Source organism: Neomonachus schauinslandi, chromosome 16, assembly GCF_002201575.2.
Source record: "Neomonachus schauinslandi chromosome 16, ASM220157v2, whole genome shotgun sequence".
NCBI lineage: Eukaryota > Metazoa > Chordata > Mammalia > Carnivora > Phocidae > Neomonachus > Neomonachus schauinslandi.
Window position 1 is genome coordinate 9,369 of NC_058418.1, and position 12,118 is coordinate 21,486.

At 53.8% G+C, this 12,118-nt stretch overlaps 1 protein-coding gene across 3 annotated transcripts; it reads right to left on the minus strand.

Moving 5' to 3' along the window:
* Positions 1-7,623: 7,623 nt before the first annotated feature.
* ZNF446 (zinc finger protein 446) lies at positions 7,624-12,015 on the minus strand. Of its 3 annotated transcripts, XM_021691838.1 has the most exons (7): positions 11,615-12,015; positions 11,336-11,537; positions 10,969-11,063; positions 10,141-10,268; positions 9,287-9,371; positions 8,971-9,063; positions 7,624-8,829 (listed from the first exon to the last, which is right to left on the minus strand). In XM_021691838.1, exons 1-7 carry the CDS (start codon positions 11,954-11,956, stop codon positions 8,191-8,193), a joined length of 1,584 nt encoding a protein of 527 aa, XP_021547513.1. In that variant the 5' UTR covers positions 11,957-12,015; the 3' UTR covers positions 7,624-8,190. The 3 variants fall into 3 exon arrangements, with proteins under 3 accessions (XP_021547513.1, XP_044778208.1, XP_021547514.1); XM_044922273.1 differs by lacking the exon at positions 10,141-10,268 and having other exon boundaries at positions 7,624-8,813; positions 8,967-9,060; XM_021691839.1 differs by lacking the exon at positions 10,141-10,268.
* Between the last annotated feature and the right edge of the window lie 103 nt (positions 12,016-12,118).

Below are 12,118 nucleotides of genomic sequence, written 5' to 3' on the forward strand. Positions count from 1 at the left end.
GTCTGTTTGGGCTGCTGTAACAGAATGCAACTGACTCAATGGCTTATAAACCATAGACATTTATTTCTCACAGTTCTGGAGGCTGTGAAGTCCAGGATCAAGGCACTGGCAGATTCCACGTCTGGTGAGAGCCTGCTTCCTGGTTCATAGATGGCCATTTTTTCACTGGGTTCTTATGTGGTACAAGGGGCAAAGGAACTTTCTCAGGCCTTTTTTATAAGAGCACTGCTTTCATTCATGAGAGCTCTGCCCTCATAATCTATTCACCTCCCAAAGGCCCATCACCAAATACCACCACACTGGGGATTAGATTTCCACATGAATCTGGTGGGGACAGAAGAATTCAGACTGGAGCACCAGTCAAGTGTCAGAACTCTCCCCAGTTCTACCTTCCCTCTCCCCACAAAAAACCCCCACTGTTTAGGAAGAGCAGTGAAAGGTGGTAGAGGGCACCATGCTTTTGTCATGTTCTTTTAGAGTGGCTTGTTGCCGGAATCCCTGTAGTGGGTGGTGGACACCCTTGCAGGTGGACCATGAATCCCATGAATAACAGCTCTTGGCCTAGGGAATAAATCATGCCTGGCACATAAGCAAGTGAGTTTTCGAAATACAATCAGATGCTACAGTGATGGCTCAGATGGTGAAGTTTCTTCAAGACGACTAAGTCCACAGGGTCTTCTTGTTCCATCTTTCCCTGACGGCTCATGTTAAGTGCCCCACCCCCACCCCTTGCCTGTTTGGGCCTATGCTTTCAGGTTTAATGGTTCAAGATGAGTTTTTCTCTTTCAGCAAATGAGTCATGATGATAAACAGTGTTGGTAACAAGAGGCATCTCATGGTCATCTCCCTCCTCCCTCTTTGGCTCTTTTCTCTAGACTGTGCTTATCCCTGGTGAAGGTGCTCTGAGGAGACATGGACATGGTTCCTGGCTGCCCTGTAGTGGGACCCCAGCTGAGTTAGTGTCTCCTGTATTTCCTGACACACCACCTATCCAAGCAAGGCCAAGCAGAGCCTCATGGGTTGGAGCCATGGGCCGGGGCTCGCTGTGGGAGGTTGGATGGCAGGAGGCCCATAGGGAGGAACTTCTAAGGAAGGGTGTGGGGGGGCACCTCTGGGAAGGGTGGGCTAGGCAGAAACTTCTGGGAAGGGAATGGGGTGGGGAGACCTTCTGGGAAGGGTGGGGGGAGTTCTGATCATAGCTTGAGAGGGCGGATTTGAAGGGATAGCAGATGTGGTAGGAGGGGAGATCTCCAGGGTGTGTTTAGTGCTGGGGAAGAGGATAGGCAGACCTGGCAAACTACTGCAGGGGCAGGACAGGGTGGGTGGGGCCTTCACAGAGTGGGAAGCGGGATGAGCACATACACATGGCCAGACACTTGTTCAGACGGTGTTAGGTATCGCCGAGATCATGGAAAACACAAGGCTCCTGTGAAAATGAACTGCCTCCTTGAGCACCCATGGCCCATTAGGAGAGGGGTCTACCCATAGGCATCTGCCATTGTGGGAGGAGGCTGTGGCCTGTGCAGACCCCAGAGAAAGCCCTTGATTCCCCAACAGATGGTGCCCACTTGAGGGGAAGTGGAGTTGGTGATGGGCATGGGTTGATGGGACTTCCTAGGTGTGGTTCCAGGTGGTAAACAGGATTATGTGGATGAACATCTGTTAATTTAGAAGTTATCTATTTCAAGGTGACCTGAAACAATGTTTGTTTATTGTATGATGTGAAGCTTGCTTTAAAATTAATGTATGCTGGGGCGCCTGGGTGGCTCAGTCGTTAAGCAGCTCAGGTCATGGTCCCAGGGTCCTGGGATAAAGCCCCACATCGGGCTCCCTGCTTGGCAGGAAGCCTGCTTCTCCCTCTCCCACTCTCCCTACTTGTGTTCCCTCTCTCACTGAGTCTCTCTCTGTCAAATAAATAAATAAATAATCTTAAAAAAAATAAAAAAATGTACAGGCTTTAAAATGAATAGGGCTCTGCTCAGCACAGAGTCTGCTTAAGACTCTCTTTCCCTGGGGCGCCTGGGTGGCTCAGTCACTGGGTGTCTGCCTTCGGTTCAGGTCATGATCCCAGGGTCCTGGGATCGAACCCCGCATCGGGCTCCCTCCTTGGCGGAAAGCCTGTTTCTCCCTCTCCCACTCCCCCTGCTTGTGTTCCCTCTCTCTCTGTGTCTCTCTCCATTAAATAAATGAATAAAGTCTTAAAAAAAAAAAAAAAAGACTCTCTTTCCCTCTCCTTCTGCCCCTCCCCCAACCCCACATGGGCGCGCGCTCTCTTTCTCTAAAAAAATAAAAGTCAAAAAGAAAGCTGATGCCCCGAGGAGTGTTTGGGTCCACTGATCTAGGGCACAGTGTGTGTCCAGCCCACTGTCCTCACAAGGAGACCTGGCCCCTCCTGGCAAGGGAGGGGCAGAAGGAGAGAGAGAGAAGCAGATTCCCCACTGAGCAGGGAGCCTCATGTGGGGCTTGATTACCCGATCCCAAGATCATGACCTGAGCAGAAATCAAGAGTCGGGTGCCCAACTGTCTGAGCCACCCAGGTGCCCCTTGAGTATGAACATTCTTGTACATGTACTTGTTTTGAGTAACTGTTTTCAATTCTTTGGTGTATATACCTGGACTGGTGACTAAAGCTTTAGCAAGATCCCTTTAACTGTGTGGGGCAGACAGAGCATGGAGGGGAGGACGTGGTTGGGGGGAAGCCAGTTCAGTGGAGGGGCTAGAGCTATGATATGAAGAACAAGGATGGCAGCAGTGGAAGAGTGAGGGGTGGCCAGATTGTGAACCCCAGATGAAGATTATGGGGGCCCCCTTGGTTTCAGCTGTGAGCACCTAGAGGGATGGAGTTACCACTGAGTGATACGGGAAGTGGCCAGAGGGGTAGGTAGCATTGAGCCAATGAAGTCTAAGCTGTCTGGAGACTTCCGGGTGGGGACCCAAGGGGCAGTTAGCCGTGGGAATCAGGAGCTGAGGGTGATGCGACTGTGGTGTAAGGGCTGGCCAAAGTGGAGGGGAGGGAAGGGCATGTCCCCAAGGGAGGGAGGGCCAAACAGGTATGAGGGATGAACAGCAGTCTTGTGGATGGAGATGGAACTTCTTGGGAATGTGTGTCCACTCTTCTAGTGACTCTGGGTTTGGGCCTGGGTCCCTCCTAACCCTGGGCGCTAATGGAATCCTGCCTGTTCTGCCCCCTCCCCTGAATCTGTTCAAAGCAAGGATGGAGAGGAGATGATCTAGGCCTGGCTGGACAGGCATGTCCCTGTCTTAAGGACCTATGACCTTTGAGGACACGGTCATGGCCTTCACCAGGAAGAAGTGGGGGCAGTTGGAGCTTGCCCAGAGGACCCTGTACTGGGAAGTGAAGCTGGAGAGGCTTTAGAGCCCCACACTGCTGGGCGAGGCCAAGCTCTGTCCCCCCCTTCCATCTGTGCCTAAAATTCAACAGTCCCACGGGTAGCAATCACTTGTTCTTGGTCATTGCTGTGTGCAGAGTATTTCACTGCATGCATAGCCAGCGTAATTATCCACACTGCTATTGGTGGGTGTATCAGTAAGCGCCCAGTCAGGAGGCAGAAGCCGCACAGTAATTTGAACAGGGTAAATTTGATATAAGGAGTTCTTAACTATAGGGGCGCCTGGGTGGCTCAGACGGTTGAGCATCTGACTCTTGATTTTATTTTTTTAATTTTTTATTTATTTTTTTATTTTTTTAAGATTTTACTTATTTATTTGACAGAGAGACACAGCGAGAGAGGGAACACAAGCAGGGGGAGTGGGAGAGGGAGAAGCAGGCTTCCCACCGAGCGGGAGCCCGATGAGGGGCTCGAACCCAGGACCCTGGGGTCATGACCTGAGCCGAAGGCAGACGCCCAACAACTGAGCCACCCAGGTGCCCCTGACTCTTGATTTTAGCTCAGGTCATGGTCTTGGGGTTGTGAGGTGGAGCCCCCCATCTGACTCTGCTCAGTAGATAGATTTAGAAATAAATCTTTTTTTCTTATTTTTTTAAAGATTTTTTTTTTGACAGAGACAGCAATGCACCCCCTAGAAATAAATCTTTTTTAAAAAGTTATTAACTATAGGGGTGCCCGGGTGGCTAGTTGGTTAAGCGGCTGCCTTTTGCTCAGGCCGTGATCCCAGGGTCCTGGGATCGAGTCCCACATCGCGCTCCCTGCTCGGCGGGAAGCCTGCTTCTCCCTCTGCCTGCCGCTCCCGCTGCTTCTGCTCTCTCCCTCCCTGACAAATAAAATCTTAAAAATAAACAAATAAAAGTTATTAACTATAATAGGGGAGTAACTCTTAAAATCCTAGGGCCGAGAGACGAACCATGAGAGACGATGGACTCTGAAAAACAAACAGGGTTCTAGAGGGGAGGGGGTGGGAGGATGGGTTAGCCTGGTGGTGGGTATTGAGGAGGGCACATGCTGCATGGAGCACTGGGTGTTATGCACAAACAATGCATCATGGAACACTTCATCTAAAACTACTGATGTAATGTATGGGGATTAACATAAGAATAAAAAAAAAAATCCTAGGGCTGAGAGATTGCCCAAAGTAAGAATAAACTTTCAAGTGGGAGCTCTCTCCTCAAGGTTGGGGCTCAGACTTTGTTGGGGAATGGGTGTTTGCGGCATACCGGGTGGCAGGGAAACTCTCTGGGTTGCCCAAGCCAAGCAGGAAACACCTCGGTGTGGCGGTGGGCCAAGGCGCTAAGGGGGTGCACGGAGGGAGTTCAGGTGCCGCAGGTACGAGGCCGACAGCTGTATCTGTTGGAAGAGACGTTGGGAAGCTGCTTGCTAGCAGGGTGCCCTGGGGCGCATGGTATCCACAGCAGGAGGATACCGTGGTGAGGTGGTTGCTAGGCCGGGCCAAGGCTTTGAGCCAGCCGAGAACGCCTACTCTGGGCAGTCTTCCACATGTAGCACTGCTGCGGTAGTAGGTGGAAGAGAAACAGGAAGGCACCTCGTAGTCTCCCTCCAGTGCCCTCTACTGACAAAGCTCAGTATGTTGACTGCAGAGGAGAACCGACTGCAAGGTCCAGCCCGTTAATGCACACAGGTAATGATTCGGAGCAGAGAGGCAATACACTGATAACTGCGGTGGGCTTGGGCTGTTTTCTGATTTTTTCGCTTTTATAAATAGTTGCTCTAAATGTTTCTGTACATGTCTTTTGGCGCTCAGAAGCATTCATTTCTTTCTTTTTTTTTTAAGATTTTATTTATTTATTTGAGACAGAGAGAACGAGAGAGAGAGAGCACATGAGAGGGGGGAGGGTCAGAGGGAGAAGCAGGCTCCCTGCCGAGCGGGGAGCCCGATGCGGGACTCGATCCAGGGACTCCAGGATCATGACCTGAGCCGAAGGCAGTCGCTCAACCAACTGAGCCACCCAGGCGCCCAGCATTCATTTCTTTCTTTTTTTTTTTTTAAGATTTTATTTGAACGAGAGACAGAGTGATCGAGTGAGCAGGAGGAAGAGCAGAGGGAGAGGGACAAGCCGACTCCGTGCTGAGCGTGGAGCCCGACCATGGGGCTCCATCTCACAACCCTGAGATCATGACCTGAGCTGAAACAAGCATTCATTTTTGTTGGGTGCACACCCAGGAGTGGAACTGCTCAGGTAAGAGTATACATAGAGGGTGCCTGGGTGGCTCAGTTGGTTAAGCGACTGCCTTCGGCTCAGGTCATGATCCTGGAGTCCCGGGATCGAGTCCCGCATCGGGCTCCCTGCTCGGCAGGGAGTCTGCTTCTCCCTCTGACCCTCCTCCCTCTCATGCTCTCTGTTTCTCATTCTCTCTCTCTCAAATAAATAAACTAAAAAAAAAAAGAGTATACATAGATTTAGCTGTAGTAGATACTGCCAAGGTTTTCCAAAGTCATTATTTGCTTCATTTCTTTTCTTTTTTTTTTTTTTTAAGATTTTATTTGACAGAGACACAGTGAGAGAGGGAACACAAGCAGAGGCAGAGGGAGAGGGAGAAGCAGGCTTCCCGCCGAGCAGGGAGCCCGATGCGGGGCTCGATCCCAGGACCCTGGGATCATGACCTGAGCTGAAGGCAGACGCTTAACGACTGAGCCACCCAGGTGACCCTCGTTTCTTATTTATTTTTTTTTTTTAAGATTTTTATTTATTTGACAGAGAGAGACAGCAAGAGCAGGAACACAAGCAGGGGGAGTGGGAGAGGGAGAAGCAGGCTTCCCGTGGAGCTGGGAGCCCGATGCGGGGCTCGATTCTAGGACCCTGGGATCACGACCTGAGCCGAAGGCAGACGCTTAACGACTAAGCCACCCAGGCGCCCTCGTTTCTTATTTTTAAAAATTTTATTGAAAAACACTATCACCGTTTTATTCCACACTCCAATTCATCACTGGATGCAGGCCAGTTTTATATTTTTGGCCATGAGCAGTACTAAACCCATTAATAATACATGGTTGTATTGAGTTTTCTATGCTGTTTAACAAATTGCCACAAACTTAGTGGATTAAAACATCCATTTATTAGCTCACCGTTCCGTAGGTCAGACATCCGGGAGACATTGGCTGGGTTGTCTGCTCAGAGTATCACAAAGCTGAAATCAAAACGTTGGCTGGGCTAGGCTCTTATCTGGAAGACCTGGGAATTATCTGCTTCCAAGCCCATTCAAGTTGTTGGCAGATTGCAATACTTTGTGGTTGTAGGACTGAGGTCTCCGGTTTCTTTGCTGGCTGTTAGCCAGGGGTTGTTCTTACCTTCCAGAGGCCACAGTGTGACTCCCTCTATCTTCGAAGCCTGCAGTGGTGCATCAAATCTTTCTCATGCTTCAACTTTTTTTTTTTAAAGATTTTATTTATTTATTTTATTTGAGACAGAGAAAGAGAGAGGGAGAGAGAGAGAGCAAGAGCAGGTGGGAAGGGTAGAGGGAGAGGGAGAAGCAGACTCCCCACTGAGCGTGGAGCCCGATGTGGGGCTTGATCCCAGGACCCTGGGATCGTGACCTGAGCTGAAGGCAGACGCTTAACCGGCTGAGCCACCCAGGCGTCCCTAAAAAATATTTTCTGTTGGAGAACTGCTTGGTGTTGTGGGGGGAGGGGAAGACTTGGAATTGGCTCAAGGAATCCAGTGCTGTTTTAAGGCAAAAAGAAAACAAAAGTCCCATGCTCTCTAGATGCAACAATCCTACTTTGGGAGACTTGAGTCTAAGGGAAATAGGCAGAGTCCCACCCCAAGTGTATGCCTGGGAGTGTGCATCACTGGTGATGCACTGGGTACCACGGGGGTGAACAATGAACTATCTGGGCTTGGTAGGAAATGACGCTGCTGGACAGAAAACGGAATTTTTACCCAGGCATTAAAATACATTTTTAGTAACAGGGAAATGGGTGAGAAGAGCATGATATATACAGTAACTCCACAAAATGATTTATAAAATGCCCCTACGTGTGACTCCTGGAATAGTCACTGGCATGAGACAGTGGAACTCGGGGTCATTTCCCTTACCTTTGCTCTCTTGTATATTTCAAATTTGTCTAAGTGATCACAGACTACTTTTAAATCACATGGCCCCAGTGACATCCGTTTGTGGGCCCTTCCTCAGAGGCCACCCTCCTTGTTCATCCATACTTGCAAAGAAGTCCCCTTAGTGTCCACTCAAGCTGGGACTCAAGAGCTCAAAGGCCAAAGAGACCAAGGAAAGACATGGTGGCCGAGGAACAAAGGAGGCCAGGTGGCCAGGACTGCTGGCCCTTCTTGTGGGTCCAGCCGCCAGGCAGGAGTGGCACTGCTGATATTCTGACCAGCAGAAAGCAAAGATCAGAATTCTTATGCAGAAACTTCCCATTATAAAAGTGGAATTTTAAAAAAATCTCAAATGTGAAGGGTCATTAGTTTTCCATCTGCCTGCAAACAGAAGCAAAGCATGCTCTCCTGAGCTTTCAGCACCTTCCACACCAAGACATCAGACCCAGAAGCTTCAGGAAGGGTGGAAAGGGGCAGTTTCTGAGCATCCACCTGGGGCCACTAAGGTCCCAGGAGTAGGGAGAGTCCTTAGCCTGTCAGCCTGCATCAGGTCACAGCTGGGGATCTCAGAGCTTGGAAGTCACCAGGCTTAGGCAATGGGTTCCAAGCCAGGCCCCACCAGGCAGCTTCTTTTACTTACACCCAGGTGGCTGTTTTGGGGAGACTGAAATGGGGCAGGGGACCCTCCTGGGAACTCTGATTCACAGACAGAGGCTGAGCAGACCCGGGAAGGCTGGAACCAGAGCCCCGGGAACTGTGTCTAGGCCCTGGAGGCTCCAAGGCCCCCAAGATGAGGCCGCCTTCTCGAGCCACTCATGGGGCTTCGGGCCGGTGGCTCTTCCTGTGGATGACCAGCTGGGACTTCCAGTCGAAGCCACGGCCGCAGTCTCCACAGAAGTGGCGCCGCTGACCCGCATGGCTCTTGCGGTGGATGACCAGCTGCGACTTCCAGCTGAAGCTGCGCCCACACTCCTCACATGCATAGCTCCGGGGCCCTGGGAGCACGCGCCGGGGGTGCCGGGGTGTGCCTGGCTCCCGGGAACCCTGTGGCAGCTTCTGAGCACCCCCGATGGCCAGTACCGGGGCCCGTGTACCCTGCCCATCTGCGTGCATCCGGTGGTGGATGACAAAGACTGATTTCCAGTCAAAGCCTCGGCCACACAGCTCACAGGTGTAAGGCTTCCTCCGCGGGGCACCAGGCTCCAGCTCTGCTCCCAGCATTGCCCTGGCAGACACAGAGGCCCCAGACGGGCCCTCCCAGGTGACAGACCCCGGGCCCCGGGGTGGCTGGGCCTCTGGGCAGTGGGGCGGACCCTCGCAGTGGCTCTCACTCTCATCTCCTGGGGGAAGGAGAGGTGGCAGTCCCAGGTAGCCCAGTGCCCTTCACATTGGCCCACCCTCTCCCGCCAGGTGTGTGGGGGCAGACAAGCTCCCACCCCACCAGAGAACAGGTGGTTCAGGTCGCATGGAGGAGCACTCACCTGGGTGGAGGCTTCTTCGACCCTCTGTCCCTGTACGCATGGCCCCTGGCCCCGAATCAGCCCATGCCTCCGGCGGGGGGGCTGGTATCCCTGCTGGGGTGAGGGACAGTCAGGGAGCAGTCCTGGCATGGGGGTGGGTGAGGGGCTCTTACATACTAGGGGCAGGGTGGGGGCCCCGGTGGGTGACACGGTGCCCCCAGGTAACGAGCGGGACCTCGGGTGAGCACTGGGAGACGTGCACAGGGAAGGGCCGGGCAGTGAGCCCTACAGCCAGTGGTATGCAGACACCAAAGGAGGGGTCATGGCTGGTCCTCACCCAGGGAGACCACCGTGCCATACTTCTCCAGCATTGCGTCCCAGTACAGTTCCTTCTGTGACGGGTCCAGTAGCCCCCATTCCTCCTGTGGGGATATGGCCCATCACCCTTGGTGCCTGTCCACCCCCCATTCTCCGCCCCGCCCTGCAGGGCCCTACCCTGCCCGTGTCCCCTAGTCACAACCTTACTAATTACTTGAGGGAGCAGGCAGGTTACCTAAGGCTCTTTTGCTCGATAAGGATGAAGATGAGAAGGGTGTGTGAAAGTTGGGAAACAGAGCAGAGAGGAGCCGTCTTCCAGCTCACTGGGGGGATACTGTTAGCACCTGTCGCCCTCAGAAGCCCCACTCCATAGTCTAGCCAGACAGACTGGAGCTGAGAACCCCTTGACGGGTTCTGCGGGAAGCCTAGGTGGGGGCCCGATACGACTGTCCCCACCTCCTTGCCTTGAACAGTGTGCTGCATTGACAGCAAAAGGCCTGGGGACCCAAGGGGATCCAGCCACCTCTCCCCAAGCCTCTGGTTATAAAAGTAACAGAGATCCTCCTTGGGGGAGCTGCTGAAGGCCGTCAGCATTCCTAGATGTGGGGACCTGGCTGCGGGGAGGTTGAGGGCAGGAGGACTCACATTAGGAGGTGCAGCCAAGCATCCCAGGGTTCAGATGATGTGTGTGAGTGGGGCGGTGGGCTGGCTCCTGCCTGTTGCCAGAGGGTGAGCTCTGGTGGTCGAAGCAGGACCCTTGTGGACTTTACCAGGGGATGCACTCCCTGTCCCTGGCTTCTGCTCTCCTTGCCTCCCAAAATCCCATCATCTGGGGCTTTGCTGGGGTGGGAAAAATAACCCTGACAGACAAACCACTGGAGGTCCAGGCACAGGGAGGAGACAGCCACATGAAGCCACAGCTGGAATGCTGTTGGCTGGAGATCAGGAGGCCTTGGAGGGTGTGGCCTGCCCACACAGCTGTTTCCCACTGTGCCATTAGACTGTGGAGAGAGCCCGGAGAAATTTTTAGCCTCCAAGCACATCTCAACCAGCTCTTCCACCGGGAACGCTCCCCAGTGGAGTGGCTTAGGAGAAAAATTGCTGGGAGAGGATAGGAGCCCTGCTGTCCACACTCAGGAACCAAGCACTCCAGGTAGCAAGGGCCTCAGTGGAGCTTCCATGCCTCGCTGGCCACAATCCAGGGCTGGTTGGCCTTTGAGGAAAGCCCCAGGAAAGAGGAGGCTGCAGGCTATAGCCTAGCTATCCCCATTCTGATCTCTGGTGGGCTAGGGAGGCCAGACTGTTGTGTGGTGCTCAGGCTTTCTTGCCAAGGTTCATCATCTTGACCCCTCCCGACGTGCACATGAGGGTTCAAATCCCCAAGTACCAGTTTAAGACTGCTGGGTGCTTCAAAATCCCCAATTTCTCTGTAAATGAGGAAGCCAACCCCTACCGGTTCCAGTCACTCCAAACCAGATCCCATGGCCTGAGGCCCAAATTTTCCCCAATTTTAGAGAGACCACCAGCCTGTCCCTGTCCTGCAGGACCTGCAGGAGGGACCCTGATACCAACTCCATTTCCAGGCAGCAAAGAGCACAAGAGCTGCTAGCCAAGAAGCCTGAAAAACTAACAGAGCAGAGTGGCCACCAAGGACACACTCCTCTTACCGGGTGCCTGCACCTCTCTCCTGGGACTGCTTACCTGAATCCTGGGTGGGTGGAAGGACGTGGAGGCTGGTTCCCGGTGTCCAGGGTGCCCCTCGTGGGACTGGGCTGGATTTGGGGGGTTGGAAGGTGCTAGGAAATGAGGCAGATGAGGGTCAGGGGCCGCTCCTGTGAGCCATGGCAGGTGAGCTGGTGTTGGTGCCGCAGCCCTGGCCTTCCTCTGCCAGGAGGCAGGAGGCTACTGTGTGTGCCAGTCACACGGCAGGCAGCCCACCACTCCTTTCCTCCTGCCTCCTGGGGACCCAGCTCTGCAGTCTGCAATCCTTCCTGAGTCCCCATCCCATCTGGGGACATTCACATTCCCTCCGGGAGCCCCCCAGACCTTGTGTGGCTCCCACTCTCACCCATCTCCTGCCCATCAGCATCTGGCTCCTCCTTCACACTGCAGCTAAGCTGGGCAGACTTCTCCATGTGGGTGTCCTGTGAGGCCTCCCCAGAGGTCGCCCTGAGGAGCTCCACTGTCCCTGAAGCGTGGGAGCTCCCCAAGGACTCCTCTGTCTTCTGTGCTGCCGGGAGCACCACTTGCTTCAGGATATGGGCTGTGATCTGAAGGGAAGAGGAAAGTCACAGGGGCTCTAGTTTGGCTCCTGACCCTTCAAGAAGTCAACATTGGCCACACTCACCCAGCCCAGCAGCTGCCCAGGGTCATGCTGCAGGCCCTCGACCAGGGCTACAGCCTCCTCAGGGCTGCCTGGCCGCTGGCCCCGCACCCAGGCCTGGATCTCCGGAGGCAGCGTGCCCAGGAACTGCTCCAGCACCAGCAGCTCCAGCATCTGCTCCTTGGAGTGCGCCTCGGGCCGCAGCCACTGGCGGCACAGCTCCCGGAGCCGGGCCAGGGCCTCTCGGGGACCCGCCACCTCCTGGTAGCAGAATCCCCTGAAGCGCAGGCGTGCTGCCTCAGGCTCCTCCAGGATAGCCATGGGGTCCACAGAGGGCAGGCGTGGGGGGCCCAGTGGGGATGGCATTGTTGTACTGGGTGTCTTCTTGTAGCCAACAAGAGGGACCTGCAGGAAAGGAAGGGTCAGGGTGCGGGCTAAGAAGCCATGGCCAGGGGGATGCCTGGGTGGCTCAGTCGGTTGGGTGTCTGCCTTCGGCTCAGGTCATGATCCCAGGGTCCTGGGATCGAG